This window comes from Propithecus coquereli, unplaced genomic scaffold (assembly GCF_000956105.1).
Source record: "Propithecus coquereli isolate 6110/MARCELLA unplaced genomic scaffold, Pcoq_1.0 Scaffold252, whole genome shotgun sequence".
Classification (NCBI taxonomy): Eukaryota; Metazoa; Chordata; class Mammalia; order Primates; family Indriidae; genus Propithecus; species Propithecus coquereli.
Window position 1 is genome coordinate 4,380,410 of NW_012148086.1, and position 25,596 is coordinate 4,406,005.

Genomic DNA, 25,596 nt, shown 5'->3' on the forward strand with positions numbered 1-25,596 from the left:
TGGCCCCACTGGCTGGAGGGTTCGGACCTGGCCTTCCTACTACTGGCCTGCCCCACCCCCAAAGGCCATACAGACCCCTGGATTGTATGAATGCACGTCGGGCCTCTCCACAGATGAAAATCCACCGGGGATCTCCATGACCTCCAAGAGCAAGTCCAAACCCTCCCTGGCACAGGCCGGGCCCTGTCAAAACCCTTCCCTGTCTTTGGGCATTTCAACGAGCTCTGCCCCCCGGGGCAGCCTGGTGACTTCCCACCTACACAAGTCCGAGGAATGGAGGACGCATTGGCTGGCCCCACACCCCCTCCCCACCCTCTGGGCAGCAGTCCCGACCCGGTGTTCACAGGCATGGCACTTGCCCCGTGGCCCTGTCAACCCTGACCCCAGGCTGTGGGCAGAGTATTTCAGCAGCCGCCTGCCGAACCCTCTCAGTGCAGAAGCTCTGAGCTGCCTGCTTCGGGCAACTCTCTGGCCAGGCAGCCCTCGCCTGCCGCAGGCAAGCCTCAGACTTCAGGGTCGCAGGCAGGAGCACCTCTACCTCCCAAAACACCTGCCTCTTGTCCCCTCGGAGAGATGGCAGTGGATGCCACAAGAAGCAAGTCCCAGACAGCCTTGACTCTGGTAAGTGTCACTCCAAAGCCAGGGACTCTAGGTTGGGAGAGCGGTCCCCAGGGTGGCACCCTTGGTTTTGGAGATTACCAAAACCAAGGTTGGGGCAGGGATGGCGAGTGGACGCTGGACCCCTTGGAAGAAAGTGCACAGGCCTCAGGGGTCCTGGCTACGGCAGCTATGCCTACACCAGCTCCTCTCCCCACTGCCCCTCTTCACTGTGGCTGTCTACTGTCCAGCCTCTTGGGAGTTCTAGGGAACTTACTCCTGGGGCTAACAGTGACCAAGGACACCAGTGCCAGGCTTGGAGCTTTTATGGGGTGCAGCTGGCTGCCCAATGCTGTCAGCTCCCAGGGGTTCTGCACGGCAGCTCCAGGTGTTGGTGGATCAGGGCTTCTTTCTCTGGAGGATGTGGGTGGCTGGCCCAGGGTCACTCACTACTGTGTGCACAGCCACCCGAGAGCCCAGGAATGGAGGGGGCCAGGCTGAAGCTGGACACATGGCTCTGAAATGGGCTCTGGAGCCCATGGGCCTGCAGCACTTGCCCAGGGGCTGCGCTGGCGCGTGGTCATGTCCTCTAGGCTGGCCGCGTCCACCCAGACTGGCCCCCCATGCCCTCGAGTCTGTCAAATGCAGCACTAGAGGGTGTCCTGCCTTTTCACCATGTTCTGGGCGTGGGATCTCAAAGCACCACTCACTGCATAAAGGGGCTGGCGTCTTCCCAGCCGACTCTGCAGCCCTGCCTCCACCCCTTCCACTTTGCTGTCCAACCGTGCGACCAGTGACCGTGTTCAGGCCTGCGGCTTCAGGATTGTCTCCATACTGATGGCTTCCAAATTTCTCTCTCAGCCAAACCCTCCCGTGGACCCTGCCTCCCATAGCCAAGTGCTACTTGGGACGAACCTCCTATTCGTCAGCTTAGACCAAGTTCACGACCCCACCTCAGTGAGCGGAGCCCCTCCTTTCCAGACTCTTCGCTTACTCTCACCCCGTCTCAATCTGTGAGCAAATGTTACTTGTGCCCTCGCTTCAGAATAAATCTGGACTCTCACCGGCCCTGCGCCCCGGATCGCTGGGGCAGCCTGGCGCCCCACTTCCTCCCCAACCCTCTCAGCTGCAGACGACTCCAGGCCTCACTCCCTTCTGACCTCAGTGCAGGCTCCTGCCCACCCCTGCTTTGTTCCCCTCCCCCAGTTTGCCCCCAGCTTGATGATTCTTTCCAGCTGCTCCCACCAGAGGGGCTGGTCCTGCTCTTACTCTGCTCCTGTGCCCTCGTTGTGCCCGGCTTGTGGTGGGCATCTACTGGGGACATGGGGTTCAGTTGCCCTGCAGGGAGTGTGGGGGTGTCCTCAGGCAGGAAAAGCCCAACATTTGGTTGCCACTGTGGGCCCTGATTACGTGTCCTCAGCGAGAGAAACCTCTGCCAGCCAGTCGGGGTTGCCTCCCCAGGCTGCTAGGTAGGGGTAGTCTCCGTCTGCGCTTTCTCCTCCCAAGGCCACACCTAGGGGACCAGGCGGCACCCACATTTCCTAAGCTGCTCAGGGAAGTCCTGTAAGCTCGCACAGACACCCAGCACAAGGCTTGTCAGAGAGACACTGGTAGCAGGGGTCTGGACCCCAGGAACGGCTGGGGCCAGGCCCTGGAACCAGGCAGGAGGCACCTTGCTGGGTGTGGGGAAGGCTCAGAGCTGGTGCCTGGGTTGGAGCCCCAGCTCTGTGCACCCCAGCTCTGAGGGCTTGGGAAGGGTTTGTACCTCTGTGTCCAGTTTGCTCACTTGTGAGAAACAGAGATAATCAAAGCACCTGTGTCCCTGGGTGACTGTGGGAATGACGGGGGGTAGTGTCCGGAGTGGGCCTGGCACACGGGAAGTGTGGGTCTGCTTCAGTCCCTGCTCCTGGACGTGTCCAGGGGGTCTGTGAGGCAGACATGATGTGATCCCCAAGGTGGCGAGACCAAGCCAGGTCAGAGCTGCCTCCTCTGGGACTGCACACCGACCAAGCGCCGGGGGTGTGGGCGTCCGCAGGCCCCAGTGCGCCCTGAGGAAGCAGCCTGTGCCCGCCACGGACAAGGCTTGCCTTTGGAGGATGCTCCCTTCGCAGGAGCTGAATCCCCAGGTCTGCCCGTCGTTACAGCCTTGGCACCTTGCAGCACCCGTCCTCCCACCTGTGCCCACCGGGAAGCGTATGTGCGTGACGAGTCCCTACAGCCCCTGTGACGTGGACAGGGCAGGGGGACCCCGCAGCACCTGGCCAGGGCAGTGCACAGTATAAGGCGACTCCCGCCAGCTGCCACCAGTGCCGGGGAACATGCTCCCCCACCCAACACACCCTCCCTATAGCTCCAGGGAGAATGCAGACCTATTCTTATAGAAATCCAGATTTTTCTATAAAAATGTCTCTATTTTAAATAGATTTTAAACGTTGGCAGCAAATGTAAGCTTTTGAAAATGTTATACGGGACAAATTGGATCTACAGGCCAAATGCAACTTTATTTACAGAAATGGGATCAGGTCACCAGAGTAGAGCCAGCCAGGAAAAAGTATAAAAAAGGAAGAAATGTGATCAGGTCCTGGCTAAGGTCCCATCCCACTCTGTCACTTACGCCCAGACGTGCCTCATGGGGCGGGCCCTACCTCCCTCACTGGACAGGCCCACGCAGGCCCCGTGCTAAGTGTTGGTGGCCCACTGGTGGATACAGGGTCCTCACTGTTGCAGTGGGGGACGCCATTGTGTGAACCCTGTGAAATGCTTGCAGAACTCTTTCTGCAGAACAGATTCTTAAGAGAGAAATTGCTAGATCAAAATTAAATATTGATAGAAACTCCAAATTACCCTCTGAACAGGGGGTATCAGTTTGACTTCATGCCATGCCCAGGATTCCTCAGGGGGCACTTTCTGGCCTAGAAGCCGGCAGAGTCGGGGCGTCATCCAGTTGGTGGCAGGGCCCCACACAGGCCTGGGTACAGACGGTGAAGACTGGAGCCTCCCCTGCAGTTTGCAGGGCCCTACCGGCCCCTGCACCTGAAATAACAGAAACAACAGCCACCATTTATGTAGTTCTTACTGTGTCCCTCCAAGGGCTGGGCCAGCTCTCCCCACAGCCCTTTGAGGAAGGGCCACTCAAGGGCCCTTGTCCGTCAAACAATATAGCCATGTTCTGCCTGGCCACAGGCTCCACACCATTGTCTTCCCCTGAGACCTCAGACTGAAGTGTTGCCTCCTCCCATGAAAAGCCTTGGGCCAAAGGCCAGAGTCCAGGCCCATGGCCACCAGGTTGGCCTGCTAGGACAGAGGGGCAAGCATGGAACCCAGTGCGCCTAAGGGCTGGGCCCTTGCAAGATGAGCGTCACTTTTGTTAAGAGCCCACAGATGTCTGATAATTGGGTCCCTCTGAACAGTTTCATCTCAGAAGACATGCCAGGCAGGCTGGTGAGGACTTCCTGCCAGGAGTCCCCATGCATGTGGCTCTGGGCACTGGCCCCACCGCAGCATGCTGGCTGCATGTGCCTGTACAAGTGACTTCTGTAAGCCTTTCCTTGTCTGCAAGAGAGTGGCACCTCCTCCCCAGTGCTGCTGGGACAAGGGTGAAAGGTGCGAGGCAGCGGTGGAAAGCACCCAGCTCAGGGCCTAGCATACGGAGGAATTCAGCAAATGTTAAATGTTGTTACAGTTAGTTCCTGGAATATTCTATATTGGCAAGCGTAGGAAAGAAAGACAGGAGGCAAAGGTCATAGCTGTGGGCCTTTGAGGACAGCCTGGATTGTTCTACAGAGCACTGGGGATGTCTCCAGGGGTGTGTTCCGCAGGGACAGGTGGGGAGGCTACACTCCCACCCTATTCCAGAGCTGCAGAACAGCTCCTGCTCAGACAACATGAGCATTTGATTCTGTGTCTTCCCTCACAGACTTTGTCAGCCCCATCCCTTTCTGACCTTCCATGGGCTTGAATCTTACATACGGGGCCTCATTAAGAGAAGTAGTTCTTCACTAAGGCTCTGTACCCACTAGGAATGCTTTGGACTGCAGGAAATCAAACAGCTGACTACCTAAGCAGTTAGTATTTGCCTAAGCTGTTAGTATTTGCTGCCATACCTAGCACGTGGGGGCAGGTAGGTCTGGCATCAATCTCTCTTCTCTACCATCCATAATTTGCTAACAGCTTTTTCCTACAGCCTTGTCTCCTCTTGGTTGCAAGATGGCTATTGTAGTGCCAGTCATCACATCCTTATACAGCTGTGTTTACAAATTTAGGGGGCACTGAAGCTCCCCTGCTACTAAAATCAGGTATTCCTTCATCTGCATTGGCCAGGACTGGGTCACATGCCCAACTCTAGACCCATCACCAACAAGAAATGATAGAATTGCTGTGCTTGGCTTAGCAAAACTATAGCTTAATGTCCCCCCACTCCCTGCAACACAACAAAATCTGGGTTCTAAAAACTAAGGCAGAGAGAGCAGAAGGCTGTGTTGCCTCCCAGCTGGAATTCAGAGCATCTCCAACCCCCTGAGCTTATATGTGAGACTGTGGGCAAAAGAGTGTGAGTTTTTATAAAGAGTGGATCCACAGCTTTTATCAGAGCATCTTTCATTTTCAAGAAGTGAAATATGGGAAAAAAAGAAATATGGTTCAAAAGGAAAATATCTTTATGATCGTCTTTCTTACCACTGCCCAGAGATAATCGGTGCATCAACATGGCCTTTTCTCCATGAATATGCACTATTGTGCAAAAGGCACAGACACACGACTGTCTACCTACAGGGTCCAGCTTTCTGGGGACACAGGGGCAGAGCCACAGCTGCATTCAAGGCCCGTTCTCACGCCACCGTGTGCAGGGCGAGCTGCCACACCACAGGCCGTCCACACTCACAGGAATGGCAGCATCGAAGCTGAACTTCATGTGCACGGGCCTCTCTCCCGTCAACGCATAGAGACCCTCCTCCCTTTGCGGCCTCTGAGTGTCCGCGCCGTGGGTGGCTTTAGTTCGCAGACACCTATCAGTGTTCACTCCTCCCTTATGCACACTTGTGCAGACTGGCCCATTATTTCCTGGCATAGGTCCCAGCAGAATGACTGGATCTTTCAGTGGTGCCAGCTGCCCGGTGCCCTCCAGCCCCAGCTCACCAGCCTTCCCTGTGAACCCTTTCTTCCCCCCTTGTCCCAGTAGGAGGGACAAATGGAGGCATTACAAGATATTATGCCATAAGAATATTGACAGGGACAGAAGCCACTCTGCCCTCTGCCCCTCGTTCCTCCAAATATATCCCAGGCTAAATTTGTTGAATTTTTGAGTCTTGGAATTAGGTCTTCTGACTTTGTAGGTAGTTTTAACTGTAGTGAATAGTTTGATGGGTCATCCTGGACCTGGGGTCAGAGGACAAAAGAAAACCCAAGGCTAGGCCGGGCATAGTGGCTCACGCCTGTAATCTTAGCACTCTGGGAGGCCGAGGCGGGAGGATTGCTTGAGCTCAGGAGCTCAAGACCAGCCTGAGCAAGAGCGAGACCCCGTCTCTATCTTAAAAAAAAGAAAAAGAAAACCCAAGGTGTGTGGGGGAGATGCCCGTGAGACCGCTGGGGTGTGGGTGTCTGTGACGGCCTCACCCCGCCCGCAGCTGCCATCCCCCTCCCTGTGCAGGTGGAGCAGATCCTGGCGGAGTTCCAGCTGCAGGAGGAGGACCTGAAGAAGGTGATGAGGCGGATGCAGAAGGAGATGGACCGCGGCCTGAAGCTCGAGACCCACGAGGAGGCCAGCGTGAAGATGCTGCCCACCTATGTACGCTCCACCCCAGAAGGCTCAGGTACGGCAGGGACAGGCCCCACACAGGGACCGGCTCCTCGTCCGAGGCAGCTGTGGGCCAGGCCCCAGCCTGGGGCGGCACTCCAGGCACTTCCAAACCAGGCTGACCCCAGTCTCCCTGACGTGGGATCCCTGGGGAGCAATGAATTCTCGTCCTTGGCTCCTATGGTCGCCCTGGGGCACCCAGGCCCACCTGGAGCCAGCAAGCCTCAGGAAGAATGGCCTTTTTCATCTTGCTGCTCCCCTTGGTCACTTAGGGGAACCCTCCCCCAGCCCAGCCTGAGTCTGGGCCATCGCACTAGGTCTCAGTTGATCCCTGGACTCCAGGTGACCCAGTGCAAGGCCAGGATTTCCCACTGGCTTTTCCCCAGTTTCCTTTTGACCCCTCCACAGTTTGCTCTGGTGTCCCCAGATGTCTGGCATCGGCAGCCCCTTGCCCAGCTCCCTTGGTCCCCCCACACCTTCCCCTCCTCCTCTTTCTGGTCTCCCAGGGGCTGGCCACCCGGGTCCCACCCAGCCCAGGGCCTGCCAGTCGGTGCCCATGATGCACTTCTCCCTGTGCCTGCAGAAGTTGGAGACTTCCTCTCCCTGGACCTGGGCGGCACCAACTTCAGGGTGATGCTGGTTAAGGTGGGGGAGGGCGAGGCGGGGCAGTGGAGCGTGAAGACCAAGCACCAGATGTACTCCATCCCCGAGGACGCCATGACGGGCACCGCTGAGATGGTGAGCAGCTTGGGAGGCCAGGGACACGGGGTGGGGGGTTGAGGCCGTCTAGGATCTCAGGGCTTGGCAGAAAGAACTGTGGGCAGGAGGACCCCCAGCCTCCGAGGACCCAGGAAGGCAACTCAGAGGCCTAGGTGGACAGGCCAGGTATGGCCGATGTGCTCCCAACTCCCAGTCACCATCTGGCCAGCACTGGGAGGGGTCAGTGGTAGAAGAAGCCCCAGCCAGTCACAACCTGTCCCATTTCCCAGAGGAAAACCTGGGAGGTAAAGACAGAAACGTGATGGGGCAGCCAGGAGAATGTGCTCGTCCTGCCTCACGCAGCCTGTGCAGTCCACCCCTTCCCAGGGTTGCCCTTGCCCTCTGCCAGCGTGCACACAAAGTGGGGTGGCAGCAGTCGCAATATGTGCCCAGGCAGCAAGGGCCCCTGACCATGGGGAGCACTGGAGGTGGGGGGCATAGAAGTAGAATGAACCCAGGGGGGAGGCCAGCAAGGCCGGAGCCCCCAGCTGATTCCCAGAGGGGTGGGGTTTCAAGGCAGGAGGCTGGCAGTGCCGCCCGTCCCCACACACCTGCAGCTTGCTGGTCTGCCCGTCAGGCTGGGCAGGAATGATGTGGGCCTTGACGCTCGGCAGGGAGCACTCAGCAGTGAACGTGGACAAGCACATGCAGGGGGAGTGGCGGCCGGACTTTGGCAGGGGTGGGGCAGCCAGGACACCTGGAAGTAGCCAAGGAGACTCCAGGTGCTGGAGACAGAAATCGCAGTTATGGCCAAGGATGTGCGTCCATCTGCAGCCTCAGGAACAGCCAGCCAGGCCTGAGGCTGGACCCCACCGGGTCAGCTGGGAGGGCTGAGGACAAGCCTACCCTGTGTCACCATGTTCCTGGAGCTGCTGGCAGCAGGGCTCTGGCACCAGGGGAGGCTCAGGCCTGAGCCTCCAACAAGCAGCTGTGGAAGAGGAGAGGGGAACTGTGGACAGGCTGCCATTCAGTGGCGGGCACAGAGGCCAGCGCTTCCCTGGGGCCTGGTGGCTCAGCAACTCTCCATCACCTCGGCACGTGGCCCTAGGGAGGGCTGCTGGCTGGCCCAGCCCCGTCGCCTAATGGCCACCTGGGTGTGCGTCTTCCAGCTCTTTGACTACATCTCCGAGTGCATCTCCGACTTCCTGGACAAACATCAGATGAAGCACAAGAAGCTGCCCCTGGGCTTCACCTTCTCCTTTCCCGTGAGGCACGAAGACATCGACAAGGTGGGCCAGGGGGAGGCACGGAAGGCGGGCAGATGGAGGGAGCTGCACCCAGAGGAACTCCGCCTCCAAGTGCAGCCCCACGCACACCATGACGGGGAGGAGCCCAAACTCCAGAGGGAGATCTGGATTCAGACCGTGGCCCATCACTGTGAAGCTTTGGAAAATAAGCGTACTATTAGCTGATTCTTACTGCGTGCCCTAAGCCTCCCCACAACTCCATGAGGCCCATGCTGGGGTCGTCCCACTGCAGTGGGAAGTGGCAGCTCAAACTCAGGCAGCCCCGCTCCAGCTCAGCCACAGACCACGGGGACACCACGCTGCCTCTGGCTGAGTCAGAAATGTGAAGGGACTGAGATTGTACCCTACTTGCAAGATAGCAAGGTAGCCTGCCACTTACATCTACACACACCCACATGTAAATTATACATGCACATGCGTGAAACTGAGCCCTCCGGGTCAGAGACAAAGCCAGGTCATTGCTCATGGCAAAAGCAGCAGCCCAAGCAACATCTGTGGTTTTCCAAGCCCCAGTCCTCGCAGAGATACAGTGAGGGGAAAGTGGCACTTTCACACGCAGTGGGGCGTGTTGTAGGAGAGGAACCCCGATCTCACGGAGAGCTGCTCCCTTGGGACCTGTCTTTTTACTCTGCCATGACGTCTCAGGGCTTTACAGTACAAACACTCTTAACTTGGCTGGGACTCAGCCCTGCAGAAACATGAGCTATTCAAGGAGAATCATCTCCAACACCTGTCAAAGCTATGGGACTGCCCTGAGCATGTTTCCTCAGCTGTAAAGTGGGGTGCATATTCCTGTGACCCTAGGCAGGAGCTGGTGAAGGGCCACAGCACCCTGCCTCAGCATGAGTCAGCAGCCATAAGGCCCTCCTCTTCCCACAGGGCATCCTTCTCAACTGGACCAAGGGCTTCAAGGCCTCGGGAGCAGAAGGGAACAACATTGTGGGGCTTCTGCGAGATGCCATCAAACGGAGAGGGGTGAGGGCATGCCTGCATCTGCCCAGGAGCTGCCCTGGGCCCCCCACCCCAGTACTACCAGCCTTTCTCCCTACCCCCATCACTGCAGCCTCTGTGCTTCTTGGCAGGACTTTGAGATGGACGTGGTGGCGATGGTAAATGACACGGTGGCCACAATGATCTCCTGCTACTACGAAGACCGCCAGTGCGAGGTCGGCATGATTGTGGGTAAGGGCTCCTTGCACCCCTGACCCTTCCAGACTGCTGAGGCTCCCTGTGTTCAGCAGGCTGCTCAGGGCCCTGTGGGGTGAGGGCCAAAGTACCTAACAACTGGTGACGTTGGAGCAGGGCCTGATACTGGAGCCCAGGTGGTCTTGGAGTGTTGAGATGCAGGCACTGCTTCGTGGTGGGAAGCATTCCAACACGGATGTAGCATGACCGCATCAGATGGCACGCCAGCTGCATATCTGCCTGGTCCATCAGGATTTATTTAAAACACTTGATCTGGTAAATTGACCAAACTGGAAAGACTTGTCCAAGTAGAAGAGGATATGCAAAAACGGCGCCATCCCTTCCTGGGTGTTCTTACCCGGACCCTGCCACTGCCCAAAGTGAAGGCAGGTAGGAGAAAAGGGAGCAGCGGCCCTTCCCTCCCAGCAGAGGGATCTCTCACACCAATCTCAGGCCTTTCTCAGAAGTTCCGGGGACCATGATAATGCGCCTCTACTGAGGAGCGATCCAATTAGATCAGTTATCTGCTGTGCACCTACCATGCGGCTATTTTTCTGGACTCTGGGCCCTGGTTACCCAGAAAGTCAGCGTTAAAGTTGTTTGCTATTATGGGCCCTTCAGAGCCAACTGTGCAAGGTTATGTATTTGTGTTCTTACCCATTCGGAATTGTATTCCCCCCCTAAAAAATAGCATATATGTGTTTTTTATATATTGTACACATGCATACCTATGCATACATGTAACGTACACATATGTACACACACATCTTCTAAGCTCCAGCCTGATCTTGCTTTGGTGCACGTCTTGTTTCCTACTTCTCTTACTTCCATTCTCACCTTCTGGAGGGAAGGCTGTCTTTAAGTCCAGCATCTAAATGTGAACCCCAATGTCCCTAGCTGTGCTCCCTCTGCCCTCCCAGCCCTCTCCTCAGCAGCTGCCTGCGGCTCCCCAAGACACCTTGACACTGAATTTTCACCAGGCCAAGCCACAGCCACCAGCCCAGGCATACCCCTCCTAGAGCAGAGGTGCCAAAGGGTGGCTCACGTCTGCCCCAAACACTCTTGGTGACCCTGCACAGTGTTTAAAAACATGTTTATAATAATTACCAAGATCTAAAATAATTACCAAATCTCAAATTTCACATCAAAGTGTGGATTTCTGGGGATTTTTGGGTTTTTTGTTGTTGTTGTTGTTGCTGTTCACAAAATGCTGGAAGGCTGGGCATCACTGGGCCCTGATTCCTATCTGGCAGCTTGATTGATTGGCATTTGAGTTGCTGTCCCTGATGGCTTCATGCGTGTGCAGCCCATGCAGGAGGCTGGCTTGATGCTCTGCCGTCATCATTTTGAAAATGCTAATAGTTTATGAACAAAGGACTCCACATTATCACTCTGCACAGTGCCCAGCAAATTACAAATTCCATATCTGGTCCTGCCTGCAGTAGCCTCTGGGCTGCTCCCAAGGGCCCACTCCATGCCTTACTCACCTTGGGGTGCCCCCCAAACATGGCTCAGGACATCAAACACATGCAAGGAAAGTGCCAGAAAACAAGGGTGGTGCATAGACAGGAAAAAAACATAACATCCCACTCCCATTGTTTTGATACATGCTGTCCCTGCATCCTCTCAACAGACAGGTAACAGGTGGGGTAGGTGTTACTATCCTCTCTTAGGGAAGGGTACAGCCCAGAGTACTGGCCCATCTACCCCCAGCCACACAGCCAAACCAGGTGTTCCAGCCCCAGGGAGAGCCCCCTGTCCATTGCTCCAGGCAACACAGAGACCCTCCACACCAGCATGTGGGGGGGCATGAGGAGGGGGAAGAGGGCCTCCTGCTGGCAGGAACCAGGCCCTACAGGGGGGCTCCCCAGGAAAGTGCAGCTCATGAGCACCCCCGCCTCCACCAGGCACGGGCTGCAACGCCTGCTACATGGAGGAGATGCAGAACGTGGAGCTGGTGGAAGGGGATGAGGGCCGCATGTGCGTCAACACTGAGTGGGGTGCCTTCGGGGACTCGGGAGAGCTGGACGAGTTCCTGCTGGAGTATGACCGCCTGGTGGACGAGAGCTCCGCGAACCCCGGTCAGCAGCTGTAAGGACCCCCGCCCCCTCAGCCCGGGCCCTGGGCGGCTCTGGCACAGCAGCAGATGGGAGCCCAGCCCCCACAAGATAATGGGCTTGTTTTTAAACAGCTCTGGGGAAAAGCAAACTGGCCTTTCGTAAGCTCTGTCCCTTTAGCTCTGTGAAGGATTAGTCCGTGGTTGTTTCAACCTTTCCCCTTCCGACAGGTGATCTTGGGCAGGGAGAAGGCTCTGAGACGCCCCACCAAGATTTCTGGGTTTAACCCGTAGGTCCCCAAAGTACATATCTGTCCACGTTCACAGAATGCATATTAGTCTTTGTGGAATGCTGCAGGCTGTCAGACGCCAATTGGGAACCAACAGGCACAGAGCTTTGTCATTAATCCTGACTGTCATTTGTTAACCACCTACTACGTGCTAGGCCTGTGCTAGTTACTTTATTAGCCTCCATTAGGTCAGTGGTATTAAACATAAACGAAAATACAGAGGCTCATAGATTAAGCAAGAATGTGCCAACTCCGTGGTGCTCGCTCAGGCTGGTCACTAACCCTCTGAGCCTTAGTTTCCCGACCATAAGTGGCCGATGGGGACAGCAGCCCCTAACATGGCTGTAGGAAGACTAAAGATACAGGCCGCATGCTCAGCACAGAGCCAGGTACAAGGAAGGTTCCAGAGGAACTGGGCGGGGTCTTTGGACTCCTTGTCCTTTTCCTGAGCTGGGCCCAGCGCCAGGCTGAACGTGCACGTTCCCAATCCCAGTTGTTTCAAAAGCCCCGTTTTCTAAACGAGGGAAAAGACGTGAACCCAGGTCCTTGGGCAATGGGGTTGGGGGCTGGGGGTGGGAGTGAGGGCAGGAGTGAGGGCGGGGGTGAGGGGAGTCACAGCGCCCCACGTGGCCGCCTCTTGACCGCAAGGGAGCAGTGGGAGCCCGCTCGCGGCCTCCACCTGTGCTCAGGCCCTCCTCCGCGGGCCTGCCGGCATAACCGGGCGCCCTATGTCCAGGTACGAGAAGCTCATCGGCGGCAAGTACATGGGCGAGCTGGTGCGGCTGGTGCTGCTCAGGCTAGCGGACGAGAACTTGCTCTTCCACGGGGAGGCCTCGGAGCAGCTTCGCACGCGCGGCGCCTTCGAGACGCGCTTCGTGTCGCAGGTGGAGAGGTGCGCGCAGGGGAGGAGCGGGGCTTAGGGGCGGGGCCTCGGGGCGGGGACGCCAAGGGCAGGGGCAGGGGCGCAGGGGGACGGACAACCTGATCCCAGGGCAAGGCGGAATCCCAGGCCCGGGACGCAGGGGCAGGAAACGAGGGACCAGGGCGGGCTTCGGGCTCAGGTGGCAGGGGGCGGTGTCCCGGGTGGGGACGGTTCCATGGGCAGGGCACAGGAGGCGGGGTCCTGGGCTGCGACTCAAAGGGAAGGGGCTGGGGCGAGCAGTCGTCCGAGAGGCAGACCCCATCCGCGCGTCCCCTCCCTGGCTTCCCACCCGGTGGGGACAGTCTCACTTCACGCACAGCCCGAGGGCGGCATTGCTGAGACAGTGTCGATGTTAGAGCGGAGACCCTGGGCTTCGAGCGGGTAGTGCTGACCAGGTTACTGCTGGTCTCCGGCTGAAGCGGGACCGGCTCCCCTCCCGAGCCCAAGCCCCAAACCCTTCGGCTGGGTGAGATGAGCAGCGTCGCCCCCATTTCTCCAGGGAGAGGCCCCGGCTCAGCCAGGGGAAGAGGCCGCGGCTGGGGGCACGGCTCGCCGGGGCCCCTCCCTGGAGAAGCGGAGGCCGTCGCTGGTGGGGGCGGGCTGGCGGTGCGACCCTCAGCGCCGGCCCCATCTCCTCCCGCCCCGCAGCGACTCGGGCGACTGCAAGCAGATCCACAACATCCTGAGCACGCTGGGGCTGCGGCCCTCGGCCGCGGACTGCGACATCGTGCGCCGCGTCTGTGAGAGCGTGTCCACGCGCGCCGCGCACATGTGCTCGGCCGGGCTGGCGGGCGTCATCAACCGCATGCGCGAGAGCCGCAGCGAGGACGTGATGCGCATCACCGTGGGCGTGGACGGCTCGGTGTACAAGCTGCACCCCAGGTGAGCCCCTCCACTTGCCCGCCTGCCCTCCCCCTGCTAACGCGAGGCCCCGCGCACGCTCTGAGGTTTCCTGTGGCTCCCAGCTCTGGGGAGAGCCATCCTCTTCTCCTCGTCCCCCGCGGCCTAGATGCTGGGAGAGGGTCGGCTGCGTTCAAGGCTCCGGGTAATGGCTATGGAGGATGGGCAGGGGTGAAGTCTGGGAGGGCAGGGAGGAGGGACAGCAGCCCTGTTTCCCTGCTGCCCAGCTTCAAGGAGCGGTTCCACGCCAGCGTGCGCAGGTTGACGCCCAGCTGCGAGATCACCTTCATCGAGTCGGAGGAGGGCAGTGGCCGGGGCGCGGCCCTGGTCTCGGCGGTGGCCTGTAAGAAGGCCTGTATGCTGGGCCAGTAGGAGCAGAGGCCGCAAGGACAGGGAGGAGGCCGCGGCCCACTGGTCGTGGGCCCGATGGGGACAGCATTCCCCACAGGAGCTCCCAGCCTGGCCGGGGCAGGAGGAACCCTGGATGCTCCCATCCCGCTGGGGAACCCAGGAAACGAGCAGTCGGAGAGCCCTAGAGCCCTGACTGGGGCAGGGGGCTGGGAGGACAGGAACAGACTCCCACCACTCCTCTCCTTTCTTGCTGGAATCAACTACCCAGAAGGGAGTTGCTCACTCAGGACATTTTTGCATCTCCACGCTGCCTGCCTCTTAGAGCTGTCAGCCTGGCCTGGGCCCTGGCTTTCGGAAGGTGGTGCCCTCTGGACCCTACTGTGGCCTGATTTCCCTGGGAACTCTCCTGTGTGGAGAGGCAGCTCCAGGAGCTTGGCCAGACCTGAGCCCCACAGGAGAGCCAGGGGCAGCTGATCACCCAGGCCTGGCTGTCTTCTTGCCCATGGCTCAGGAGGCAGGAGAAGCAATAGGAGAAGGCTCCATGGAGGAGGTGTCCCAGGCTATGGGTACCCCCAGAGACCTTTTCCCTCCCATCTCCCCATCCCTGAGTGGTTTGTGCTTCTGGGATGAACCCTCACTGCAGGTGACAGAGACAGAGCCCCCAAGCCCCTGCCCCAAGGGGCCCATGAAGGGGAGGAGGACCAGCCCGGCACTAGCCGGAGCCCCCTACCTGCTTCCACGGGCAGGGTGGCATCTTCGGCTCCCTCGGCACTGGCCCAGGAAGAAACCCTGAGCAACATTCAGCACACCCCGAAGGGACCACCCAAGGCCCTCTCTCTTGTCCTCACCAGACCTCTCCTATGCCATGCCACCTTCCCACAGTTGGGCATGGACTGTGTGGGTTTTTTAATTAAAAATTTTAAAAGTTTAAACATGGCCTGTCTACCGTTCTTTGACCTCTATGCATAAGGACTGTGGGGACAATAGAGAAAGAGACATCGGCATGTACATGCGGACACTTCTGTAGGCCAAGGTATATCTTGGGATTTGCCATCCCTTCTGGCCAGCAATGCCCAGAAGATTGTGAAGAGTGACGGACCAGGCTACAGGAATAGGAATGGGGTGACATGGGGGGTCAGAGGTACTGGACAGCACACTGCCTGGCCCAGGCCCCTGCTTGCCTACCCACGGGATGTGTGCAGAGGGAGTGCCAAGGTCAGGTGCTGCTGGGGGGGGGGGGGGGGTCCCCGTGCAGGTATGTCTCAGCAGGATCCTGTCCCGTCAGGATCCTGCATCTCGCATGAGCCACCGCGCCCGGCCCACATTCATTTTTTAATGAGAGAAAGTATACCCAGCCAATCAGGAGCAGCTGCGTTTTGTTTCATTCAGAACTTAACCCAAAGTCATGATTTTGGAAAGTCACTTTCCCCTTCAGATCTTCTCTCATTTTCTGGTACTTCACATCTGGAATGGCTTCAGCTCTTCCCAGCACCCTTGACTGTAATCATTGTAAGTTGGTGCAAGCGTCTTATTCATTGTCAGCACCATTGTCCTCGTGTTGGAGCTTTCATATATTAGAGCACATTTCAATATAAATCGCTTTCTGGCCAGGTGCGGTGGCTCACGCCTGTAATCCTAGCACTCTGGGAGGCCGAGGCAGGCGGATCGTTTGAGCTCAGGAGTTCCAGACCAGCCTGAGCAAGAGTGAGACCCCCGTCTCTACTAAAAAAAAAAAAAATAGAAAGAAATTATCTGGACAATTAAAAATATATAGAAAAAATTAGCCGGGCATCGTGGCGCATGCCTGTAGTCCCAGCTACTCGGGAGCCTGAGGCAGGAGGATCGCTTGAGCCCAGGAGTTTGAGGTTGCTGTGAGCTAGGCTGACGCCACGGCACTCACTCTAGCCCGGGCAACAGAGTGAGACTGTCATAAAAAAAAAAAAAAAAAAAAAAAAAAATTGTTTGTATGGGTCTGAATGGGAATGAATGAGTTGAAATAAATGAAATGAATTTCTTTTCCAGACAGTAAAGGAGGTGTCATAAAACACTTATTACACACATGGAGCTGAGGGCCTGACCGATGAGAGCCCCTGTGCTCTACCAGCCAACCGCTGCCAGATGCAGGCCTGGCCCCAGTGGAGGGGCGGCAGGAGGGGGCAGCCTTGCATAGCTCCGTTGGCGGGTGGCAGCCAGTGAGCCCAGCCTGGGAGCAGGGCGTCACTCCTGCTGTCTCCCTGCTTCCCCAGCTCCTCAGGGGCCCATGCTCTAGAGGAGCTGCTCTAGAACAGCAGAGAGTGCCTGGGCTCTTGTTCTATCATTCAGCACCATCTTCAGGGGGTCCAAGAGGATGCTTGGGGTTCAGGCTGTATGCTTCAAAAGCTTCGTGCAAAATAGCATCACACGGGTCTGCCTGTCGGCCAGGGCACCAGGCCCTCTGTGGACACAGATGTCGACCAGGAGGAGAGCCACCAAGCAAATGGGAAATGTGCCCTGTGAGCTCACTGCTGGAAACAGCAGAGAGAGCTTTTCAAAGGAAGTGGAGTTGAGATGGGGCTGGAGGGACGCAAAGGCTCCAAAGAGCAGAGGTGGAAATGTCCACAAGAGGCACCCCAGGCAGGGCAGACTGCACAGGGAAGGCAGCCAGAGGGTTTCCTTCTCTCTCCAGAATTGCCCCAAAGCCAAGCAAAGGATTCTGCCTGGGGTCACAGCCAACTCAGGGCTGCCTCCTGCCCCTCAGTCAGAAGGGAAAGAGGTCAGAGCCTAGAGTTGTCATCAAAGCCTCTGGGAGCTCCTGGGGGTCTCAGGCCAGAAACTATCCTCAGAACACCCACTGCCCCCCAAAAGTCCACAAGAGCCCTGGGCCAGCCCTCCCCAGCTGACCCGAGCCTGGCCAGGGCTCCGGCTGGACCTGCAGGAGGGAGATGGCAGTAGCCTTCATTCAGCACCTAGAGTGATGAGAGACATTGCATCCTGAGCCATCTCCAGGATGTTACACAACGGGGACATGAAGGTCACTAGGAAAGTGGCTGGAATCTGCTGGGGCCCTTGTCCCCCGTTCCCAGGCGGTGGCTGCCAAGTTTGGGCCTGTCCTCTGCTCCTGCCCTTATTTGGACCTCCAGGTGATAAGGCTGAGACATAAAAGAGGCTGGGCCCTGTGACAAACGATGACGGCAGCCAGGCCGCTGTGCAGAGAGAATGGTGAGTGCCTGCTGGGGATGGAAAGGCCCGTGGCCCCCTACGTGCCGGCCTTTGGGCTTGGGGAGCAGAGCCAGGGACCTCTGTGCCTGCATTGGGCCCAGACAGGAGGTCTCCAGGGACAGGAAGAGAACCCTGCCCCAGGCTCTCCTGACAGTGCTCCGGGACTATGCATGGATGGGGAGGGGAGACTTTGTGGAGTTGGGGAGAGGACCCCTCCCTACCTATGGAGTTGTAGGCCAGCAGGAAGGCGGGAACCCGAGGCAAGGCTGCAGCCACCAAGCAGACCCAACGTGGCTCTTCCAACGTCTTTTCCATGTTCGAACAAGCCCAGATCCAGGAGTTCAAAGAAGTGAGTGCCCCACCCCCAACAGCCTCAGACCCCATCCTGACACCCCCACCTGCCCCTCTCACACTATCCCAGACTCTACCCCACCTCCCACCTGCCCTAGAGTAGGGGGCTGCACCCACCTGAAGGGCCCCAACCTCACAGGCCTTCAGCTGCATTGACCAGAATCGTGATGGCATCATCTGCAAGTCGGACCTGAGGGAGACCTACTCCCAGCTCGGTGCGTGCACCCACCTGCCACACCCTGCTCACCCCAGGGACCCTACTCAGAGCGTTGGGCGGGTGGGAACGGCTGAGAGGACAGTGCCCTGCTTCGCTCCTACACTCCTCGCATCTCCTCACGCTGCCTTCCCCCTCTTGTCACACCTTCTTTCCACGTCACCTCCCTCACCCAGAGCTGCTCTGCCTCTCCACCCACTGTGGCCAGAAAGGAGGGGAGGGAAGCCTGGGTCCTTCTCAGGGACACCCAGGGGCCCTGTGTATCTCATGCCCTACGCCCACCAGGGAAGGTGAGCGTCCCAGAGGAGGAGCTGGACGCCATGCTGCAGGAGGGGAAGGGCCCCATCAACTTCACCGTCTTCCTCACGCTCTTTGGCGAGAAGCTCAACGGTGAGCCGGGGCAGAGCTGGGCTCCCGTGGCCAGGCAGCGAGCCTGAACCCCGCCTGAAACCCACCTGAACCCTGCCTAAGCTCCACCCAAACTCTGCCTGAACCTCACCTGGACCCTACCTGAACACACCCAGACCTCCCCTGAATACCACCTGAACCCTACCTGGACCCCACCTGCCATGGCCCATCCAAAGGACTTGGGGCCCACCCCTACACACCCTCTGCTTCAGCATCCCATGGGCACTGTCACCCCAGCGTTAACTTGGGAGCGGGAAAAGTGCCTTCAGCCTCCACTCCCAAATCCCGGCCTCCCAGCCAGGCCTGCCCTCCCCGGGGATAGGCATTGCCAGCCCCTCGGAGCCCCAGGGAATACTTTATATTGGAAAATGCCCGTCACCTCTTCTGGGACACAGAGGGCTCCTCGTGCACCCCAGGTTCCTCCTGGGTGGGACCAGGGAGGCTGGAGACGTGGGTGTTCACCTGGCTGCCTTGGCTTCCAGGGACAGACCCCGAGGAAGCCATCCTGAGTGCCTTCCGCATGTTTGACCCCAGCGGCAAGGGGGTGGTGAACAAGGATGAGTAAGTTGAGCCTGGCCAGACGAGGGGCACCGTGTTGGAAGCAGAGGGGGCAGTGAGGCCCCTCGTGAGGGGGGCTGTCTGTACTTTGGGGCCTTCACTGCTCCGTGTGGGGTGGAACAGCCCTTCCCTGGGCCCTGGGAGTCTCTGTCCTCCTGGTCCCTGTGTGGTTACCCACCGCAGGTCACCCCACTCAGGCCCTCCCACTTCCCCCAGGTTCAAGCAGCTTCTCCTGACCCAGGCAGACAAGTTCTCCCCAGCCGAGGTGAGCCTTCCCGACCCCTTCAACACGTGTCCCAGCACCTTCCCTAGGCCCTCCCCCTAGGCAGGGCACTGGGGGCCTTGGCGACCCACTGCCCACCAGGGCTCGGAGCCCAGCACCAGCGTGGCAGTTGCTGAAAGGGTGACGCAGGGGCCTTTCCGGAGGAGGTGCCATCTGTGTTGAGACCTGGAGGGAGAAGACGTGGCGTCAGAAAAGAGAGGACGGTGTGCCAGGCAGGGGAACCGTGTGCAAAGACCCAGGCGCAAGAGCTGCCAGAAGAGGCTTTGCACACGTGGGGTGGGCCTGTCCCCGTGGCCAGGGTGGGCCCTTTGACCCATGGCCCCCATTTGGGGCCACTCCCCAGTCTGTTCAAAGTCAGTCAACGGAAAAACTTTAACCCGGTGTTTTGGGTTTGGGGCTGAAAAGGCTACAGCCCAAAGCACAGCCCCAGTAGGCAGGGTGAAGGGTCCCAGGTCTCCCTCGGGTCACAGCTATGTGGGCTGTGCTGGAAGCCAGGGGACTGCCTCTCACGCCAGTGCCTCCGCAGGTGGAGCAGATGTTCGCGCTGACACCCATGGACCTGGCGGGGAACATCGACTACAAGTCCCTGTGCTACATCATCACCCATGGAGACGAGAAAGAGGAGTGAAAGAGGGCAGGCCGTGGGGCGCCTCAATAAACTCTGTTGTTGAATTAGAGCTGCAGTGGTGACTTGTCTGGGACAGATGGGGTGGGGCCCCGCCCAGGGGATCCCAGGGGCCGAGCGCAGGCATCGCCGTGGTAGTGACCACCACACACAATCTGGGAGCCAGCCCCTCACCACCTCCCCTCAACTCACCCCGCACTGCCAAGTGCCGTATGAACCGTGATCACGCCCAGTTTACAGATGAGGACACTGAGGCCCAGTGAGGGCCCAAGGCCACGCCTCTAGAAGAAAAAATGGTGGGCTTTGCACCCCCCTCCACCAGGCCCAGGAATAAGCCATCAATGTGTGCACTGCCCAGCTCCTCCAGGCTGTGCAGACAAGAGGTGCTTGCTGGGCACTCAGCAAACTCTCTGCCCAACAGCCTCACTGGTGGGCAGCAGCCCTGGGACCCTCCAACAGCACAGCCCCCCCGGCCACTGCCCACACCCCTCTGGGCCTCCCTGCACACCAGCGTGCGCTTTGCTGGGCCCCGTGTGGAAGGCACGGAGGAACCCATTTGAAAACATGACCAACTTTCTTGTGGGAAATACAAGCGAGGCACTATCATGCGACAGAATGGACACCCACGGAGGGGCCAGAGTCCACACAGACTTTTAGAGGAAATACCCAGAGACTGGCTTCGTGCCTCATGAACCCCTCGTGCATGGCCGGGGGTGAAAGCGTCAGACAGCTGGAAGGCAGGGAGAGGACTTCTCGGGAGAGAATTGTTAGTGTCCCTGTCCCCCACCTCGTCTGCAGAAACCAGGGGGGAGGAGGTGACCCTGTCGTGAGTACTAGAGGAGCAGCAGGGGACCTCCAAGGCTCCAGAAAGAGACAGAGACAGAGACAGAGACAGAGAGAGCAGTGACGGGCCCAGAGGGCACAAAGCCTCCTGCAGGCACAGAGGAGGGGCACTCTGCCCGCCGCTTCCTCTCCCTCCAAGCCCAGCTGCAATCCCTGCAGCTGGGGCAGTGGGGAGAGGTGAGCAAGAAAGCAGAAGCTGACCACATTCCCTGCTTAAGATCCCAGGAGGTAAGGTGTTTTTACCTGGAGAGCTGCTCAGTTTTGATTTTTACCCAGGACCTGGAAATTTAATTACCAAATTGAGATTTGAGATTAAAGTGATCATAGCATTTTCTACTGCTTATTAGGGATCACAGAAGTCATGGACTGCCTGAGTTTTCATCCTAAGAGCAGGCCACCAGCCCACTCACGCCAAGCATGAGGAAAGAAAGGGACCGTGGGTAAACAAAATCAAGCAGCTGTAGACTCAGGTGATTCTGTCACCTGTGTCTGCTGTTCAACAAACTGATTTCATAAAGTGGGGATAATTTTATAAGCCAAATTGTGAAAGACCGAAATGGACCAAAAAGATCGGCAGTGTCTGGTTATCTGATTTGATGGGGTCGCTGCACCTTTCATTGTCTTTGAGCTATTTCACAGCTCTGTAAGTTGTAGGTATAAATATTAATAATAGCAAGGCAATGGTCCTTGTCCATAGACAGGCAAACAAATGTTGTCCAGTGGGAGCACAATTGATTTTGCCCTCTCCTCTGTAAAAGAAGCCAGTTTTGCAAAGAAGCAAATTCATCTCAGTATTCTTGACTATACATGTGTCTGCTCTTTGATTTCTCCTCTGAACCAGTTGTAACAGCTTATTGGTTCCCTCGTGAATTAACAAAGAAATAGTCTTTGGGAAGTGTTCATTTTATTTCATATGTGAGTCATGATTTCGCTTTTAAAAAGTTATCTTTTCACACTCCTGGTGTAGCTATCTGGGAAGGTTAGTCCTTTCTGCACCAAAACTGCCTGTACTAGTGTTAGTTTGGACTAAACTGAGGTCAGAGACAGAGACATAGACAGAGAGAGAAAGCGCGCGCGCGCGCGCGTGTGTGTGTGTGTGTGTGTGTGTGTGTGTGTGACAAAAGAGGGAGACAGGAGGATAGAGAGAGACAGAGACGGCACAGACCTAGGACGGGAGTTCAGCCTGTGCTGTCCAATATGGCAACCTCGGGCCTCCTAGGGCTGCTGAGCACTTGGACTGTGGGAGGTGGTACAAATGTAAAACGTGCACCATAGTTTGAAGATCTAGTACAAAAAAGAATGCAAATATCTCAATAGCTTTTATATTGATTATGTGTTGAAACGATAATATTTTGGACACATTGGGTATGAACTCAGAATAAAATCCTAAGCCCCTGCTAACTGAATGCACCCCTCTTGGCCAAGAGGAACCAGAAAAACCTTAAAGCTGAGTTCCCAACCATGACAGGATGGGAGGCATAAAGCACAATTACACATGCCCATGTTTTCTGTTTTCATAAATATTCATGACTCCCCCCATAGCTTGTTAAATATGTATATTTGGCCACAGTATAAAATCCTGTTCCTTTTGTCTCTCTGGAAGCACGTGTTCCTGGCTTGTGGCTGGGAGCTGTGTTTCCCAGCTTGCTGGAATGGCCACTGCCAGCTAAAAACCCTTTTCAAGAAATAAATCTCTCCTTTTTCCAAAGTACAAACCTCACTATTGTTTTTTTAGTTAACACAGGTTAAATTAAAATATTACTAAAATTAATTTCACCTATTTTTTCACTTTTTAAATGCGGCTACTAGAAAATTTTGCATTCCACATGTGGCCCACATACCTGGCTTTCATCGCTGTTGCACAACACTGAGCTAGACCGTATAATGTGTCTGTTTGAGACTGTGGTTTCTGGGAGGCTCTGGGGCAGTCACTGGGTTCAAACACGCCGGCCTGCTCTGCAGATAGTGTTCCCAGTAGGGAGCAGTGCTTTTTGATGTCCTCAAAAGAAGCCAGTTTCATTTGGGTGGAGTTGCCTATGCCCCGACAGCATGGGCAGAGGGGAGAGAAGACTGTTTCCAGACAGCTGAGATCATACAAACTCATCTGTAGAGGCCAGACTTTGTCCTGTGGTGAAGCTCAAGGCATCCCTGATGTAGAGAGTCTAAAGGTCTACGCCCAAGGATGTTGGGGGGCAGGGGGTGTGAGGTGGGCATGGCTGGGGAGGGGCCTGGCCAGCTCTGTGTTGTCCACCTGCTGAAAGGGGAGCTCCCTCCAGGGATGGGGGTGGATGCCCCTGGCCAGGCCCTCCGGTCCCTGCTGTGAGCCCTACATGGTCCAGGCCTGGGTCCCCCCTGCCATTGACAGGCAGTAGCTCCTATTTAGAAAACAGACAGAAGAAATGCAACAGGACCCGAGGGGCCTAGGAGCCTCCAACGGTGGCTGGAGTTCTGTGTGACTTGGTGACAGGCCTCCTCCACACTCTCACCACCCATCACCCTGTACCCCAGGGAGTCTCATCAGAAGGCCGAATGCAAACCCACCTCCCCCCGCCCTTCTTGTCTTTCTAGAAGCCCCAGAAGCCTCTCTGCTCTAAAGCGCTCACTCTAGACGTCCCACCGCTCCTGGTCCTCGGGGTCTGTGCTCCACATCCCCGCATGGAGCCCTGCTCAGGCCCAAGCCCCCCGACTGTGCATGAGGAGGTTCCCAGGCCTCTTGCCCGCACTGGGACTGTGTCCAGAGCCTCCTGGTCTCTCTGGGGGGATTTCATCAGCTTCTGCCCCTCCTCCTCCTCTGCTAGCGGCTCACGTTCAGTCTGAGAGCAGCAGTGCCATCCCATCTGCCCGGCCTTCCCCCCACCCCCACGCCCGCCCGACATCCCTCCGGACCCTGGATGCAAAGGCCTCACTGGGGGCTCTGAGGCCAACTCCTGTAGCAGGACAGACCCAGCTGTGCTGCCCAGCTGCCCCCACTGGGTGTTGAGGCATCAGGCAGTGGTGGCCATATGGGCACATACAAACTAGAAATGAGAAAGAGTTAATACTCCCTCGTACAAAAATAGGAAACTTTCCCCACTCCCTTCTCTTAGAGCATTTTCTTTAGAAAACTTATAATGGTAAGCTTTTTCTTGGCCTCTTCTTATGTAAATCTGTTTCAAAGCTATTATATGCATGCCTCTTGCCAATTTTACAACCCAGGAATGTCTCCTTAAGGACTGGAGCCACTGTTTGAAATGTAATCGCCAAGGGAGAGACAACCTTAGCTCCCAGCTTCCGTAGGAGGGCAGGAGCCTAAGTTGCAAGCATACTTTCAGTCTTAAAAGTGTGAGTTTATTTTTTCCTTCGGATAAAGGCAATTAGCAAACCCGGGTGGCCGTCCCAATTACCTGGGATTGAGAGAGAACTCTGTGTGGCCAGTGGTGCTGTGAGTCCTCTTACCTGAGGACGTGTCACGTTACTCTGGTGGACACGGATGCAATGAGTTGCACCTGGCTTCCCCAAGGGCGCGGCTTCTGTCTTTGCAGTCTCTTAGCAGATTGCCCGAGATGAGCACTGCCATCTGTTTAATGCTCATTCAATAATTAAACCATTTTCTTTCTCATTTATTTTTGTGGAAAGGTCTTCTGGGTTGGCAGGAGACTTTGTTTTTCATCGTGTTCCATCCCTCGAGAGCCTCGGCCTTGCCCAGGGAGGGCGTGGGACGAATGGTCCCTCCCGGGGACAGTGCTGGCCAAGCTGGCCCAGGCGCACAGCAAGGGCTGCTCCCCAGAGGCCCTTCCCAGTCAGCGGGAGTCAGGCCCCTGTGGTGCTATATTTTCTGATCTTACCCTGCGACCCCTTTAGCCCCAGACTGGGCCCCAATCCCTGCCCTGCCCGGACCCCAGCCCTCCCTCTCTGCACATTCTTTCTGTAGCCGAGTTAACACCACTGATAAGACCAGAGACAGGCTCTTAAATTCCTGCCCTGACACGAGAAATATGTGACCCGCATGCTTCTCCAGCTTAACTGTCCAGTGTAACTGTCAGGGCCTGGCAGGCGCCTGCTGCCCCGCAGCCCACCTCACCACCCCCAGTCCAGACCCTCCCCACCAGGCTGAGAGGCCCCAGCCCGAACCTCCACTCCCTCAAGTTCTGATTTTCCTGCGCACGCTGGAGAAACAGCAAGGAATAGGTAGGTCTGCAAATACAAACTAAAAATGAGCAAATCTTCTCGACTCTTCCAGACTGAAAGGTTGGGGGTGTGGAGGCGCAGAGGGAGGCCTTGGCCGAAGTAAAGAACAGGCAGAGTCCCCCGGCCCCCACTGTGTGCCTGTCTATAAAGCAGGGCTGGGTTGGGTGCTGATGGCAGATGGCACCTGATGGTCACGGAGCTCCTCTGCCCCAGGCCCTCAGTGCTGCGCGAGTGGCAACCCACTCTCCCCAGACGCTGCCTTCTCACGCCCTGCGGTCACTGAGTTTGCAGTTGTGTCCCCAGCTCCAGAATAAAGACTATGCTTTTTTGGCCTACCTCTCTGGCAGGTGTGACCAGGTGTGGTGGCAGTTTTCTCCTTAAGAGACAGATGTGCATACCTCCCTCCAACCTGCTGCCCCGCCCCCGGCTGGCACACGGCCCCCTGGGGTTGCAACGACAAGGGCCACAGCCACAGGATGGGGGAGCTGTGAGCTGGGTCCCTGACACGTGGAGCATGACACACTACCTCAGTCTCCCGTCATATCTGACATGAATAGAACAAGTGCCATCTGATGGAACCTGCTGTTTGGAGTGTTTTATACTTACAACAGACAGGGAAACCGAGGCACCATGTGGTTAAGCAACCTGTCCAAATTCACACACAGCCAGGAGGTGACAGAGCCGGGTTCGAACCTATTATTCATCTTTGTGCAGACAGACCTCAGCACAGAACATGTGGCAGCGAAGACGCAGGTCCGGGGCTCCCTCTCCAGGAGAACAAACTGGCCCCACACAGCCCCAGAGAGCCCGTGAGCAAGTTGAGTCCTTGCACCTGGAAGTTTCTGTGTCCC

The 25,596-nt window shown here is 57.1% G+C and overlaps 2 protein-coding genes across 2 annotated transcripts; both read left to right on the forward strand.

The window, feature by feature from the left end:
• Positions 1 to 460: 460 nt before the first annotated feature.
• GCK (glucokinase (hexokinase 4)) lies at positions 461 to 14,652 on the forward strand. Its single transcript, XM_012646904.1, has 10 exons — positions 461 to 621; positions 6,242 to 6,404; positions 6,972 to 7,126; positions 8,257 to 8,376; positions 9,274 to 9,369; positions 9,477 to 9,576; positions 11,487 to 11,670; positions 12,662 to 12,817; positions 13,496 to 13,729; positions 13,975 to 14,652. Exons 1-10 carry the CDS (start codon positions 574 to 576, stop codon positions 14,117 to 14,119), a joined length of 1,401 nt encoding a protein of 466 aa, XP_012502358.1. The 5' UTR covers positions 461 to 573; the 3' UTR covers positions 14,120 to 14,652.
• A 2,618-nt stretch (positions 14,653 to 17,270) lies between these two features.
• Positions 17,271 to 19,784, forward strand: MYL7 (myosin, light chain 7, regulatory). The gene is made up of 7 exons (XM_012646919.1): positions 17,271 to 17,296; positions 17,532 to 17,645; positions 17,787 to 17,862; positions 18,147 to 18,251; positions 18,752 to 18,830; positions 19,044 to 19,092; positions 19,637 to 19,784. The coding sequence occupies exons 1-7, from the start codon at positions 17,294 to 17,296 to the stop codon at positions 19,736 to 19,738; spliced, it is 528 nt and encodes a 175-aa protein (XP_012502373.1). The 5' UTR covers positions 17,271 to 17,293; the 3' UTR covers positions 19,739 to 19,784.
• Positions 19,785 to 25,596: the final 5,812 nt, after the last annotated feature.